The sequence below is a fragment of the Colobus angolensis genome, unplaced genomic scaffold (genome assembly GCF_000951035.1).
Source record: "Colobus angolensis palliatus isolate OR3802 unplaced genomic scaffold, Cang.pa_1.0 Scaffold199, whole genome shotgun sequence".
Classification (NCBI taxonomy): Eukaryota; Metazoa; Chordata; class Mammalia; order Primates; family Cercopithecidae; genus Colobus; species Colobus angolensis.
Window position 1 is genome coordinate 114,372 of NW_012115143.1, and position 15,675 is coordinate 130,046.

The 15,675-nt window shown below is 52.9% G+C and overlaps 2 protein-coding genes across 3 annotated transcripts in view; both read right to left on the bottom strand.

Annotated features, from left to right (window-relative positions):
• Positions 1–4,566, bottom strand: part of PLA2G4F (phospholipase A2, group IVF) — a 16,046-nt gene extending 11,480 nt beyond the window's left edge. The window contains exons 1-7 of the mRNA XM_011941198.1: positions 4,370–4,566; positions 3,467–3,539; positions 2,276–2,412; positions 2,043–2,171; positions 1,574–1,614; positions 1,255–1,297; positions 704–770 (exon numbers count right to left, since the gene is read on the bottom strand). Coding sequence (XP_011796588.1) covers positions 704–770; positions 1,255–1,297; positions 1,574–1,614; positions 2,043–2,171; positions 2,276–2,412; positions 3,467–3,539; positions 4,370–4,480 — 601 coding nt within the window. The 5' untranslated portion in view covers positions 4,481–4,566. The remainder of the gene's footprint in view (positions 1–703; positions 771–1,254; positions 1,298–1,573; positions 1,615–2,042; positions 2,172–2,275; positions 2,413–3,466; positions 3,540–4,369) is intronic.
• A 2,091-nt stretch (positions 4,567–6,657) lies between these two features.
• VPS39 (vacuolar protein sorting 39 homolog (S. cerevisiae)) overlaps positions 6,658–15,675 on the bottom strand; it is a 48,439-nt gene continuing 39,421 nt past the window's right edge. For both annotated transcript variants that reach the window (XM_011941100.1, XM_011941099.1), the window contains 13 exons: positions 15,333–15,476; positions 14,722–14,863; positions 14,512–14,598; positions 14,109–14,182; positions 13,638–13,736; positions 12,929–13,046; positions 12,305–12,433; positions 11,570–11,672; positions 11,298–11,343; positions 10,273–10,422; positions 9,984–10,118; positions 9,637–9,728; positions 6,658–8,781 (listed from right to left, as the gene is read on the bottom strand). In XM_011941100.1, the coding sequence (XP_011796490.1) occupies positions 8,706–8,781; positions 9,637–9,728; positions 9,984–10,118; positions 10,273–10,422; positions 11,298–11,343; positions 11,570–11,672; positions 12,305–12,433; positions 12,929–13,046; positions 13,638–13,736; positions 14,109–14,182; positions 14,512–14,598; positions 14,722–14,863; positions 15,333–15,476 (1,395 nt within the window). In that variant the 3' untranslated portion in view covers positions 6,658–8,705. The remainder of the gene's footprint in view (positions 8,782–9,636; positions 9,729–9,983; positions 10,119–10,272; positions 10,423–11,297; positions 11,344–11,569; positions 11,673–12,304; positions 12,434–12,928; positions 13,047–13,637; positions 13,737–14,108; positions 14,183–14,511; positions 14,599–14,721; positions 14,864–15,332; positions 15,477–15,675) is intronic.

Below are 15,675 nucleotides of genomic sequence, written 5' to 3' on the forward strand. Positions count from 1 at the left end.
CCTGCAGGCTCAGGCTGTCAGCACTGGAAGGGGCCTTCCCTGTCACACAGCCACCACTGCTGTCCCACATCTGGACTCCCCTGGCTGGGTGGCTGCCCTCTGTGGTACTGGGTTTGACAGCCCCCGTTCTTCATTTCCCCTGTATTCTCACTGCCGTGTGATTTCAGCTCCTCCTACTAAAGAGGTCAACTGTATTCCCTACCCTCCAGCTTTGAGTTCAACCCTGTTTGGGCCAATAACATGTTAGGTAGCAGCCAGGATGTGACCAGGCTTAACAAGCCTTTGTTCAGTTGGGCTTGCTCTCTTGGGCCTCTGCTGATGCCTTGAGAACATGCCCAGGCTAATGGGCTTGTCACAGGAGGCAGAGGAGAGACACATGGCACAGGGCTGGGCCACCCCCCGCCAAGCCCAGCCCGGCCCGGCTGACCACCGGGTGTGTGAGCCGAATAAACGCTGCTTGTATGCCACTGAGATCATGTGGGTGTTTGCTGCAGAGCAATAGTCGGGCGGATACAACCTCTTTGCTCGAATACTTCCAGGGACAGGTCGTTCACTGCCTCCCGGGGCTTCCATCCCATGTGAGTTAGTCGGCTTTGAGCAATGGAAACTGTAAGAGCTTCCTGACCCAGGCCCACCTCCTGACATCAGTAGTCCCAACCCCAGCAGAGAAGGCAGAAGAACCAAGGCCGCTGAGCAGACTCACCATACTCTTCCCGTGGGGCTGTCCCATCTCCCCGGAGTGTGCCCTGGATTCTCAGACAGGGGTGAGCCTGAGGAAAGCAGAGGACTGTGGGAGCCAGACAGCCCACGGCCCCAGCCAGGATGGAGGGAGGGAGGAGTGCCTGGAGCAGGGTCTAGGAAACAGCCCTCCTGGGACCTGGGCCTCATGGGTAGGAGTCTTTTGCAGCAGCCCCAGGTTATCCCCAGCCCCTCTCCCCAGACTCAGAGGAAGTGGGCGCTGGTGGGAAAGGGGGAGGAGTTGAGGGGCCATGAGAGTGGCTGCTCCAGTGATCTTAGCAGCCAGAGGCCCAAGTGAGTAGCATGCTGTGTGGGAGTAGGAGGCTGGGGTCCTGGGCTGTCCACCAAGTGCCTGGCAGCTTCTTGTCCTTCCCCTATGGAGGTGCCTCCCTAGCATGCCTCCCCTCTGAGGAGGGATTGGGTGTCCTTCAGAGACAAGTGGGCCTGATGGGCCCCATCACAGGCTCCTCACTGGCCCCCGCCCAGAACACCGCCAAGCTCGCCTTCCCCACTCACCACCAGAACCCCCTTGGTGATGACTTCAGATGCAGGCACCTGGCTGCAAAGGATGAGGAATACATGGGGAATGCATCTGGCCCCATCATGATGCCTCTACAATCACAATGTGAGTGAAGCAGCGGGCAGAGCCTGGGGAGCACAGCACTGTTTGGGGTGGGGCGAGCCTGCCGTCCAACATGCACATGGGTGTCAAGACCAGGCCGTCGCCTCCAGGCCAGGCCTGCAAGGCCAGTGCAAGACATGGTGACTGGCACCTAGGAGCTGCCGTGACTCAAATCTCTGAGTCTCTGAGGGCGCTGGCTCTGCCAGAACTCACCTCTTCTCCAGAGCAAATTCCACCTGCAGCTCTGGTGAATCCTACATGGAGGGGGAGGGAGCACCAGTTTTTTCAAGGCTCCAAAAGCCTCCAGAGCTGTTCCTGCCTGCCAGCCCTGCTCGGCTCCAGGGACTAGAAGGGGAGACTGGCATTGTGGCTTGTCATGGACATGGGAGGGGCAGTGGTATCTCCATGGAGAGCCTCATTTATTCCAAAATATGTGTCAGGTGCTGTTCTAGACATTGAGAATCCAGCTGTGACTGAGGCAACACACAGCCCTCAAGGAGCTCATATTTTGGTTTCATGTAAGGAAGATGTATTGGAGGGAAGCCTTTATAGGGTCAGGGCTGCGGGATGGAGGACCTGCCTTGGAGGCTTGGCCTGTGCTGACCAGAGCCCCCTCTTCGGTGGCCCTGTGCTGGGCCTCCCCTCCTCCAGGTGGGCTCTCCGCCAGCACTGGTGGGCTCACCTGGTGGTTGAGTGGGAAGGTGTGTCTGTGAGGTTGGCCACACTTGAGGCTCCTCAGGTCAAACAGGTGCCGGGAGAGCTGGTCGTTGTCCAGGATGTCCTTGTCATAGATAGTGAGCTCCAGAACATTCTGGGGACAGGGCAGGCAGGAGGTCGGAGCCCGAGGTAGGACAGGAGGGCAGCTGCCTGAAGATTACCCTTCCTTCCGCAGCCTGGCCCCTGGCTGGCCCTCACCTTCACAGCACCATGGATCTGGTAGTGGAAAGTCTCATTCCACTCGGGGTCACTGCAGTTGGCCACTGTCCTAGTCTGGGCAGGGCTGGGGGACGCCGTGGGCAGCCACAGTTGCACGTAGCAGTCGGCTTTGGACACTGCAGGTAGGACAGGGGAGGGGCCGGGGCCTCAAGCTCTCATTGCTGAAAAGGTTTCCTGGGGGAGGCTAGGGCGGAAGGGGAAGGAGCAGAGTGGCGAGGAGGGGAAGCCGCCCTTGTGGCATGGTGGGGTGAGGAGGTGGAGGGAGAGCTTTGATGTCTTTCACTCCATCTTGATTCCACACACCTCCCGTTCGCCTGAACAGAAATCCTGCCGCAGCCAGTTGGAAAGATCCCACGGCAGCACAGACCATTAACTCCAGCTACTGCAGGATTCAGGCAGTAAAATCCCCTCCCTGTGTGGGCGCTGGCATGGAAAGCTCCCCGAGAGCACGTGCTGACTTGTAGCCACGGCGGGCCTCACACTCTCACCCAGGGCGGCACTCCCAGGCACAGGGAGGAGGCCGAGTCTGCACAGCTGTCCTCTCCAGCCCTGCCTGCCCTCACCTCCATGGTCAGCACCAGTCCCTCCACCTACTCCACACACACACGCTCACACACACACTCTTGTACTCACACACGCACCCATGTGTGTATGTACTCTCACATTGGCACTCACATACACACGTACACACACATGCACTCAGTCACACTGGCACTCACTGTCATGTATGCGCACACGTATACAACACACACACGTATACTCACACACGCACTCACTTTCACACTCACACACTTGCACTTACACACTCACACACACTTGCACACATATATACACATACTTGTGCTCCCACACTCGCACTCACACATTTACATTACACACATACGCTCACACACATGTATACACATGTACTCACACTTGCACTCACACATACTTGCACACATGCATACACACACGTATACTCACGTATACACATACACACGTATACACACATGTATACACACACTTGCACACATGTATACACACACAGACTCTCACTCGTACTCACCCATGTGTATACTGTCTTACACACACACACACAGTCTCTCTCTCTCTGTCTCTGCCGGCCTGAGCTGAGCTCTGAGGAGGCCGCAGGGAAAGGACAGGGAGAAGGGTGGAGATGGGGTGACTCACGCAGGTCTGTATCCCGGATGTTTGTGGCCCTCAGCACCTTCACCTGGAGGTCATAGTATGGGTGGGTTTCCCGCTGCAACAACAGAACTCCAGGGACTCAGCTAGTGTGAGCCTGGTCCCTCCCCCATCGTTCCCCTCGTCCCATCACGGAGCAGCAACCTGGCATAGGGTCACTGATGTCTCTGTGGGGGGGAACAGGGAGACCTTGGCGGGGCCCGGGCATTGGGAATTCAACACCTTCGTGATGCGTCTGGATCCTGGAACCCAACCGGTCTGGGTTCAAATCTGAATCCAGCGCGGACTCGCTGAACTATCGATGGCTGTCGTGCACCACACACCTGCCGCTCCCCTCAGACCCTCGCGCCCCCACCCTAGCTTGGGAGCGGCTGTGAGAGCTGCGCTAATGTTGTGCTTGAGGCGATTAAATATTAAAAGAGAAAAACGGCGACACCCCTCCCTCGCTTGCTCCCCGACAGAGGCTCAAAGACCGCCTAGGAGGCAGCGAGCAGGTGAGCGGAAGCCAAGAGTCACCGGCCGGTACCGGTCTGATGAGTCACCGAGCAGATTACAGCTGGGCCCAGGCGAGAGCATCAGCACGCCGCCTGCTGGAGGGAAACCCTCCGCTCACAACCCCACCAGTGCCGTAGACGCTACAGCCAGGCTCGCGCATCCTTCGCGAAAGCCAGCCCACCCCAGACACGTGTCAGGTGAACTAACCCTCCATTTCCTAATCGGAGGGAGCTATTTTCAAGGTTTAATTTAAGCTCTGCCAGGTCATCTAGAATAAACACGTCCCACCCCAACTCAAAACCCAGGGCTGGGGCTGCTCTCTGTCTTCACAGAGCACTGTAGCTCCCAGGACTCCCCTAGTCCAGGTTTCCCAGGTAATCTCAGGTACGTTACCCGCCAGTGCCTCCACAGAGGGCCCCTCTTCTCTCTCTTCTGAAGCAGCACCGCCCCCAGGAGGGGCAGCATCTTGCCTGCCAGCCACCTTGGCCAGAGTGCCCAGAGCATGGCTGGGCAGTGCGGGCCCCAGCAGGGAGCCCTGCCAGCGCTCCTCTGGCTGCACAAACTGCTGGCTCAGGTGTGACAGGTAGCACTGAGTTGGGAGGGTGGAGCTGCCTGCTCCACAGAGGACTCAGGCTGGATGGCTGCTGGAGGTGGAGTTTGACATGTTCCAGGAAGTGACTGAAGCTTAATTTTCCCAGGCAGGAGGCAGCTCAAGCTCAGTCTGTCTCCAGGAGACTCTTGGAGTCTCCGGTTAGCACTCTTGTTCCCAAACCCAGCCCCTGGTTATCACTGGGCTGTTTGTGAAAAATAGACCCCGGAGCTATTTCCAACAAGCCCTCTAGGTGATGCTGGCACAGCTGGCCCAGAGACCGCTGGCAAGTGCAAATCAGTGACTAGTGTCCTCCAGTTGTGGAAAAGGCCTGAAACTAGCCACGCGTCAAGTCCCTCCTTCCGTGCGGCTCTTGAGCTGAAGCATTTCATCTGGGCTCAAAGATGTTTCTTTATATATATATACATATATATGTGTGTGTGTGTGTGTATACATGTTTTTTTTTAAATTATGTGTAAGTTCTAGAGTACATGTGCACAATGTGCAGGTTTATTACATAGGTATAGATGTGCCATGTTGGTTTGCTGCACCCATTAACTTGTCATTTACATTAGGTATATCTCCTAATGCTATCCCTCCCCGCTGCCCCCACCCCACGACACGCCCCGGTGTGTGATGTTCCCCTTCCTGTGTCCAAGTGTTGTCATTGTGCAGTTCCCACATATGAGTGAGAACATGCGGTGTTTGGTTTTCTGTCCTTGCAATAGTTTGCTCAGAATGATGGTTTCCAGCTTCATCCATGTCCCTACAAAGGACATGAACTCACCAAAGGTATTTCTAATCTCCCCTGACCACCCTCATTAATTCTCCAAACACCAAGAGCCTGGTGGGTGCCAGACCTGTGCTAGGCCTAGAAATGCAAAGGTGACAAAGGTGAGGTGGGCCCATCCACATCCTGGAGAAATTCAGTCCGTGACTCCCTGTGGCTTCGGCCCAGGCTCGCTTCCTGGGTCAGTGTATGGTGTCCAGGTACAGACAGGCATATGGGCAGGGGTTATAAGTAAGGACAGGCCAAACAACAAGTCTGCCTGTCCTTCAGCCACTAGAGATACAGGCTTTAGAGTTCTCTTTGGCCACCGTAGGCCTTAGGCTGCAGATGGATGTGATGTCCGCTCTTCTGTGGACCACAACCATCAGAGTGGCTGAGACAGGCACAGTCTCCAGGAAGAGTGAGGATCTCTGGGGCTGTGAACTGTGAGAGGGACAGAATTTCTGTCCCTCAACTAAGATTCAGTCATCTCCTCTTCCCAAGGCCTGGAGTCGCCGGCTGAAAAATACATCCAAAAAAGATGTGATTCAACTCCAAAATGAACTGAATGGGCAAGTTCAGACCAAAAACTCCCCTCAAAAAGGAATGTGTAACTGCCAGTGACCAGGCCCCAAAGGCCTGTTTCTGCTTTATTTGGATTGTGAAGCAAAGACCTGGCCTGGGCTCTAAGAAATGAGAGTCCAGCACCCTTGGTGATCGCGTGAATGTGTGCGGGGGACGCGTGGATCCACACAAGAGGAGAGGGCACAGAGCTAGCTGGGGGTGGAACCAGGCTGGGGCCCCAGCTTCTGACTGTGAGTCTTGCTGGCTATACCACCCTCTTCTGGAAGTCATCAGCCCCACTACACAATAAAGTCATTGCCCCTAGTGCCAGATGTGTGACAAAGAGACAACAAGGGCTACATTTTCTCTCTGGAATTGGCCAAAGTGAACCAACACTTCTCCACTTACCAAACACCCCTGCATCCCTCCATCCCAATTCCTTCATCATGGGCTGCAGGAAGAGGCACCAGGTGCTACCACATGAAGGGGGAAAACACTTGGATCTTCCAGAGCGCCAGTGTGTCCGGCAGAATTCTGTAATGATGGACATGTTCTGGATCTGTGCTGATGACTTATCAGCCATGACCACACTGGCCGTACCACGTGGCATGGGGCAACATTTGTGATGCAAGTATTATATTCATTTTTTTCTTGGTCACTAATTGGCTTACTCTTCTAAGTTCTTTGCTAAATTACTACCTTTTCATTGTTATTTTCATGAAACTCCATGGGAGGGGAAATAAAGAGACCCAGAAAGGCTTGGTTTCTTGCTTCATTAGGTTTATTATGAGGAGCAGTGATGAGATCTTTATCAGTCTTCACTACAAAGCTTTCATCTCCAGCCTTTTCCATAGCTCTGTGGAGGGCAGAATTGAGGGAAGGAAGAATGGAGTTTGGCAGATGGGGTCATGTATGTATACCAGGAAAGAAAACACATGTTCTTTATTCTATTGCTTCAAACAGTTCGTGATAATGGAAGATAACAAGCACAGCTGGCCAGGAAGGCAGGGCACACGTGGCAGGGCAAGTTCCTGCTATCCAGGGAGGCAGCCCAGGCTTCCCTGCTGCTCCTGGAGGAAGCAGAGTCCAAGCTGGCCCGGACGAGGCCACAGGCAGCACTGCTTCTGTGTGGGTATGGCCAGCTGGGAGACGGCGCCACACACTGCTCCTCCGAACTCTGGTGAAGGCCTGTCCAGCCTCACAGGCCTGAGCAGAGTCTCCCACGTCTGTGAATGGGGCCAACGGCACTCACTGTCTTTTTAGGCCCCCACGGACGGCATGCCTGGGGGAGCCTAGTCTACTTACCATCAGCACGTTGATCTGTCACACAGCATGAAGCCATGGTTTCCAAAGGACCATGGCATGTCAAGGACAGGCCACTAAAACTGTCAGTGTTGGGCACCATCGCCCACCCCACTACCATTGAAGACACTGGTGCAGTGAGACTTCGAGTCTGCAAAAACTCCAGGGAGGACAGGAGGCAAGGCCACTCTCCCTGTGTGTCCTCAGCCTGCAGTGCCTGAAACTCCAGCCTGTGCACCTCTGGCAGGATCCCCCACACTGCTCCACAGGTGTGGCTGTGAGTTATTTTTAAACCGGTATGCTGCTGTTCTTGCCCCACCCCGTCCTCTCTGCTGTGCCTGAACACCTCTCAGGAACACTTGGCAGCGCGCCATTGTCAGTTCCAGGTCCGCTCATCCCCTGTGTCTTGCCGGGACCCACCTTCCTGCGCTATCCCAGCACAACCCTCCAACCACACCACTGCCGAATAAAGCTGGGGAGCCAGGGCAGGCTGTAAGGCAAGTGAATGGAAACTGGCTGGAAAAAGAGAAAGGGCCCAGAGCACAACATTGCCACTCACAAAGACTAAGCCAGCTCGCCGAGTGTCTGGTGAGCGAGAACGGAGCAGGGACCTCTGTGGGAACATGTGTCTAGGGATCACGCATACCCCAGACAGGGCAGGCTCATCCGCAGGAGCTGCGGTCACACTCGGCCCGGCCTGAGGCAAGGGAGGCAGGGCCTGGCCTAGGCAGAGAATGGTGCTCTCTGAGGCATCTAGGCATGGAGTGTATGGCCAAAGAGGGTCTATTTACAACATACCCGACAATCAACTAGCACTGTAATCCTAGGAACTGAGACTTCCCCTTGCTTCTCATCTTACCTTGCATAAATATTAGTTATTCCCAGAGTCAGGGAAGTGAGTGGGAGAGAAAGCCTGGGTAGGGCAGTGAGGGAAGTGATAAATGGTGAGAAAGAAAAGGAGACTGAAAACTAATAGGGCAGCTACTGAGGGGTGCAGGGCATGGCTACCATCGGGAGGTAAAACACTACACAGAACGTGAGCCATCGGGTCCATGTGGCCAGAAGCTTGAGCACTGTTCTCTCATGGAACTCTCCAGTGAGCCATGCTGAGGGGTCCTTGTGAAGTTGTATACTTATCTTAATAGAAAAGCCCTTGATGAACAACCCCATGGTTACAAACACTTGTGACAAGTTTCCTTGTTCAGGTGACTGATATGCAAAGGCAAGATGGTGCACCTCCTCCTGACCAAGCAGGTACTGAATTCTCTGGAATTGCCCACAGGATAATGGTATAAGGTATAACTAATCTCTTTTCCCATTAAAAAGCTGGCAATGCCAGACCATGAGTCTAATTAATTCAGAGTTGTTCCAGGGCACAAGATAGCCAGTAGTGTCCAAATAGGGAGCCTTGTGGTGGTGGCAGCCAGGATTCCTAAGGCCAGGTGCTCCTTCACCTCTCTGGGAGAGCCAAGCTGTCCATCTGCTGGATCCCCAAGATGCTGGGCTCAAGTGTCAGCTGGGTTGACCTCTTTGGAACAGAAGTAGTGCACGACCACTCCATTGGGGTATCTTGCAAATGCACTGCAGGGAAGAAAATGGCTTGGGAGTGAGGACTGCCTCTGAGTGACCACTTCTCTGGCAGCGGCACCTCCTACAGAAGAGGCACATTGCTGGGGGCCATCCCAGAAGCAGCCCACCCAAACATCAAAGAACAGCCTGCCTTGAGGGGCTCTGGATTTCTGTAGCCATCATCTCTGTCAAATCACCAGAGGATGAGGTGCACACAGTTAAGAGTGCATGGGGTATTATTTTACTATGCAAAACACACGGCATAATAAAGATGGGCAGTGCACTAGCCCAAAACTCAGCACTGGCTTCCTCAGAGCCGACAGTGTCCATCAGAACAGGTTTCAGGCTAATTCTAAAAAGGACAGCGAGTTTGTCTTTCTAAAGAAACATACTTTTCCAGCTCCATAAGAAAAGGGACAAGTCCCGCTCCTCTGAAGAAAGGGGCTAACTGGAGGATGTGTCTCAACACAGTATGAGGCTGGCTCACCGTCCTGCTCCAGTCACACTCAGTAACTCGAAAGATCTTTTTCTTCCTTCACTAGATCTTCCTTAAAATAGAACAACTTTCTGCTGACCTATATCTCTCCGGCACTCACTGTATCAGTTTCTAGCTTCGAGAGGGGAAGAGTTTTATGGTCAAGAATGCAACAGCTCCATACCATATATTGCGGGTCTTTAAATTCTCAAAGCCCACCCCCAACAGACAGAACAGGCTGCTCTTTGAAGGCTCAAGAACTAAAAGTTTTCAGGACAGCCAGCGGCCACGTTCTCCTGCTCTGTTAAAGGGCGGGAATCCATCCTGAGCGTTCTCCACCCCCGGGAACCTCCACAGAGCCCAGACGCTGCACAGGCGTGAAGGAGGCTCACCTGTTCCCAATCTTCTTCTTACACACCATGCACACCTTCTCCTCTGTGATGATGCACTTCACCTGCTGGTGTAAAATCCGCTCTTCCTGGACCTGGAAGAACAGGGGGACTGAGGAAGAAGTTCCACGGTGTGGCACCCAGAAACAGGAGGCAGAGGCCGGCACTGTTTCCTCTTTCAGCTGTCAGATTCTTCTGCTTAGAACACTGGCAATTCAATGTCAGGCTGGCTACTGGATCAGCTTGAGCTGCACTGTACAGGCTCTGCCTCGGTCGGAAGGGAACATGCGGACACTGTCTCGTACTGGAAGTTAAAAGCCCACCCTAGAGTTTGGGAGGCCCATACCCACCCTCAGGAACTCTGCATGGAGAAGGTTCTTGAGCACTTGATTGAACCGTTTCTTTTGTGCATTTTCTTCCAACACCTTTTCCAGGAAGACGCGTATGTCATTGATCTGAGTGTTTGCTGGCAGAAGGTTGAGGGCCTAGGGACAGGAAGAGAGATAGCGCCTGGGTGAGGCGGAACAGGAGTGAGAATGCAGCCATGGAGCTCTTGGACCCTAGTCCCTTTCTGCATTTCCTCTTCTCACTCGATGCTCCCTGCAAACACCCTTCATCTCCCTGGGAACAACTCCGGACCTTGGTGGTGTCCAGTTTGCTGTGGTGCAGCTCCAGGACCTGCAGGGCAGCCTGGAGGTTGGCTTTTGGCTCCAGCAGTTCCAGCTTGATTGGCCCCAGGCAGTGAATGCTGGGGGGCGACAGGTACATCCGAAGCAGGGACAGATACACCTGTCTCAGAGAGAAAAGAGCCACGTCAGTCTGGCAGCAACCCGCCCGGAACCCCCAGCACGGAGCGCGCCTAAAGATTCGAGGGGCTCGTCTACAGTAACGCTATCATTGAGCATGTAAAACTCGCCATTTTCACCTTTTAAATTGGTAAGGTCAAACAGGCAATGGAAGATGTTAATTGAGGATTGCTTTTTCCCTGAGAGAAAAAACCAAATGCCTTCTATTTGTTTACCATTATACCATTTACAAAATGCTACCATGGTAAAATAATTCAAGAAGATTCCTCATTTCCTTTGGCTTTAAAAGCTGATACCCTGTCCACATTTTTGCAGGTGGGGATAGCAGGTGAGATGCTGCATTTCCTACTGGTGCCAGTACCACAGGGTTTCGCAACCTCAGTGCACATTCGGGGCCAGATGATTCTCGGTTTGGCGGCTGTCCTGTGCGTTGTTTAGCAGCATCTCTGGCCTCTACCCCCTGGATTCTAGCAGCACCCCTGTCCTCAGTCACAACAATCAAAAATGTCTCTAGACATTGACAAGTCAATGTGTATTCGAGATGTAGTACATCAGAACCATGACAGGTTCCCGCTCGACAGGCGGACCTCATAATTTATGACACAAATCAACACTCCTGAGAGTAAAGAGACAGGAGTGCTATTAATAATCACAGGGATGACAAACATGTACACCAGAACTACCCCAAGCACACCAGGACGAATGGTCCCACGCGCTCCCTCAATACACACATGCAAGATCAATCAGAGCCCTGACCCATGCCCTGTCTCATTCTGCCACTCATATTATTGCCACCTCTGGTCAAACCAATGGGGCGACGTATGCACACGTGCTCCCTGGGTCAGGGCCACTACTCACATCTTTGTTGCCATCTTTGTTTTGGTCATAGTGTTTGTGGCAGTACCTGTAAGGGAGAGAGTGGTGAGGGCAGGTGATGTGGGGGGGCCACATTTAAATGAGAGGCTGTGCGTGCAGCCTGTTCGAGCAGCCTAACCATAGCCAAAATTGGGGGCCGGGATGGAGGCAATTCTTGCTCCCGCAGCAGAGTATGGGGAGATGGACTTCTTAGCTCTCATCTCTCTGCGGGGCCTGTAGACTGCTTAGGAGGTAGGATGGCGGGGCAAACTTACTCCTCAGCCATCCTTGTATCCTTCAAGATGTGGACATAAATGAAAAGAGCTTGTTCGTGTTTCCCCATGCGCCCCAACAGGAGAGCTCGTTCTTCTAAGAGGCCTAGGAGGAAAAGGAATATGAGGAACCACTGCCACCAATCATGCAAGCACAAGGTGAGGACCAAGCTGTCCAGAGGAGTGGACACACGGCAATATAAAAGGGAAGAAGATAGGATTCTTATTGCTTGGGTTTTTCTTCAAGGAGAAGATGACTGAAGTTTAAAAGAGGAGGAGGGAGCTATTTTGGGAAGTAGTTTATCCCACCTTTTCGAGATCACATATAAACTGGGTAAGAATATTCATTCAGCAGCCAAGTACTTAACAACCACCTACAACAAGCCGAGTGGTTCAGGTAAGATGAGCAAATGCTTGATCTCAGCTCTCATAAAGACATATCATGCCAGATTACAAAAACTGCTGAACAATGAACTTGGCCAAGAACATGTTCTGAAGCAAAAAACAGGTTGCAACCTGGCTATCAATTAGCATGTGGTTCACACCCAGGAAGGAGACTTTTCTCAGTCACCGTACAAAAGTGAGTCTTCAGAGGGGACAAAACAGGAGCACTGGCCTGAAACGCCTGTTTTTTCCAGACCCAACTTTTGTGGAGAGTTGGGGAACAATGAAAGGGGTGGATTAGTCTTTGCTCGACCTTCAGCTGAAGTGGCTTCTGGCCGTAAGCCAGACACTCACCATCAAAGGGAAAATCACAGATGAGCCGGCCTGGATCATAGTAGCTGGAAATCTCCAAGAACATGAGGAGCTTTTGCCGGTATTCCCCCAGTTCACCCTCTTCCTCTCCAGCTGGGACTGGGGTCTTGCCTTTAAGGGAAACCAAGCTCAACATGAAAGTACGCTGCCAGATGGCAGCGTGGGGCCATCAAGAAAAATGAAGGGAATGGGGTTCAAGGATGTCACCACGTGGCCAGAAAGGCCTCATGCTCACTTCTTTTAGTTCACAGTCTCTATGTGGCCCCAAAACATCAGCTTAAAGTTAAAAACCAAATAAGCTGAGTAGAGAAATACTCTGTGGGCAAACCTGTTTATCAGTACAGCTGCCATCTTGCAGACAGGTCTGTTCCTTCCACCCTCCCCCAGCGATGAATCTGAGACACTCAGAGACGCCAGGACCCAGACAAGGGCTCCTGAGTCTCATGTGCCAGGCCTGTGTCACTTAGCTCCCCTGGCTCCTCTTCAGAACTTCTGCCCACCTGGGCAGAGAACAGGGTGGCCTGCTTACCCCCACCACATGTGGCACCTGGGTCTGTGCTCTCCTCTAAGGCCTGGGGCCAACCGACTTCCTAAGAGAACTGGTACCTGCAGGGAAGGACAGGAGATACTCCTTCATCAGACCTTGCACCTTTTCACAGTACAGCTGGATCAGGCAGTTGTGGAACGGAGAGCCTGTCTCCTCCCAAACGTGGATGATGTGTTCCTGAGGCAAGATGGAAGTCTTTGTCACTGGTATTCTCCAGGCTGTGACCTGGTCTCCCAGCCTCCCGCACATTTTTAAGGCCCAAGAGGTCCCATCCAGATTATCCCCTGATCAGGCTGCAAAGACGACCAAGAGACAGCTCATCTAAAGCCACCGGGAAGTTTCACAATGCGACCCAGTAACATGAGGAGCCATCTTCTCAACTTCTAAACTCCTGTTTACAAATTTGGTCCCATAATCCTCCAAACTCTCACATCGACCCATGTAATTATGGTTAAATATCTGCATCCTGGTATTTAAGCCCATTTGATTGTCCTGTGGTCACTTTTGAGTTTGGCTGTACAAATGTGGCTTTGGAATCTTTTTTCTAGAACATCATTCTTTCATCCCTCTGTACTTTACCTAGATTTGGTAGGCAGCATTTCCAGCTTGGTCTACCGGGATCTTTTTCTTCAGAGGAAGGTGAAATAACCCTCATCCTTCCAATCCGCAAGTGACATAAATCCCAAATCTGAACAGCTGGATAACAGAACCATGCAGTCCTGGATCCTGGGTTTAAAGCTTTTTAGTGCAGACCAAAAAATACCTTACCAGATAAGGAACAGCCAGACCCTTAAAATTCTCTACTAAGAAGCCGAGGACTCGATCACGTGGCAGAGACTCCACTTCTGGGAGATCTTCAGTAAATATCTGTCAGAATGAACCCGAGTTCCAGCAGCAGAACCATCTGACTGCAGTTCCACCAAACACACATGCATGTCGGCGCAGCGATCAAACAGACTTTAGGAGGGGAAGGGTACAAGAAGGCATCTGCAGGCAGTCAGAGTGTCAGACGAGGCACAGGCCTCCTTAAGCCTGTGCAAGGCTCTCTCTACCGACTTCGGCGCTGGCTCGCGCTTCCCAGTCCCCCCTTTCTAGCACCAGTGAGGACGGCTGCATGAATGCACCCTCCTCTCCATCCACTGCTGTCCCAAGTGCGGTCAGGACCAAGTGCAGTCAGGACCGAGTGCGGTCAGGACCGAGTGCGGCACCGGAGAAACCCAAGGGGCTCCCAGGGCTCACCTTCAGGCCGTCCTCCGGGAAGTCTCTCAGCACCCACACTGAGTAGGAGAAAATCAGATGCAGGTTTTCTGTGCCTAGAGGGGAAAGCAGGACTTGTCAGCCGTTGAGGCCCATCTTGCCCGCGGCACTGGGAAGGCAGGGGGCAGGTTGCCCCAGAATTCATTTTCCTGGAAAGAGAGCTCAAGCACGAGCGACTCGGGGCTGTTAGTCCTACTGGGCCGGCTCCGTACCACGGGGCTGTCATAGGTCAACCACCGAGGGACTTTCATGCCATCTGGAGGAAAGAAACTGAGTGAACACAAGCATGGAAGGGAGGGGAGCAACCGAGCAGAAACAGACACGGAGGGAGACCCGGCCGTTTGAACAGGAGCGCTTTCCCCTCCCTTTCAAAAGGTGCACTTACCCAGACGCTGCAGATACTGCACTGTCCTCTCGTGGCCTTTCAGAGGGGAGTTGGCTTTCTTGGACTGGTCCACGAGCACCTGCAGAGCTGGCCACCAAGCCCAAGAACAAGGTCCTGAGCCTTTTCCCCACGGGACATTTGTCACGTCTCAGTAGGTTTCCCCTGCCATGTCCAAGAGTCCCTCCCAGATCCAAGGAACCAGCCCCGCACCTTTCTCGTGGAGCCCCTTCTTCTCATACAGGATGATAAGCTCACTGTACTTGTGAGCCTTCTTCAGCACGTGCTCGCTCTCCTCAATGTGGCAGTGATTGTTCTCCAGGCGTAGCAAGGGGGCCACCAGGGCCACATTCGTCTGCAGAAAGAGCAGGAGTTCAGTGGAAACTGCTTCCCTAGCCCAGGCCTGTTCTAGGCTGAAAGGCCAGGAATGTAGCACAAGCAAGAGGAAGCAGGCAGCCCTCTTTCAGGACAGCAGGTAGAGGCTTTTAGAGCATTTATGGACCTCCGCACAATATGTTTTAATGTTCTGTGGGGGAGAAGAGGGACAGAACTTCTTGAAGGAAATACTGTCCCAGCTGACTTTGTAGCACGAACTGCAATCCGACCAGAGAAGATGAACCCACTGTACAACTGTGCATTGGTATCTTGCCTTATCCTCTTAATTCCAAGAGACTCACAGGCATCAGGAGAGTCTATATGCTTTCCAGAATCAAAGACTTCACTCTTACTAGCGGCAGGTCCCCCAGGGTCTAGCACTCCCTTTTACTTTCCCAGACTGTCAGGGTAACTGGGAACTGCGGCACCCAAGCGCTCAGGTAACTCACATGGAGATAGCACTTGAGCAGGGTGGTGTCGATGATTTGTAGCAGCTTCTTCTTGGATTTGATGGTGGGAGTGCCTTCCATGAGCGGGGAGGTGCTTGACTGGTGATCAGAGTCGTTCAGCTTCTTTACCAATTGACTTCGTTTCTGCAAAGATCAAAATGTGGGGTTAAGGCCAGGACTAAGTCTTCCTTTGTCACCTGAGCTACTGAGTAATTCTGAATACCTCCAAATCAGCTCATGCCTGTTGGCCTGATCTCACATTAGCGTTCAATTTTTAGCACTGCCAAACTGCCACAGAGACAACAATTATTTATTGAATATTTACTACAGACCAGGCACCATG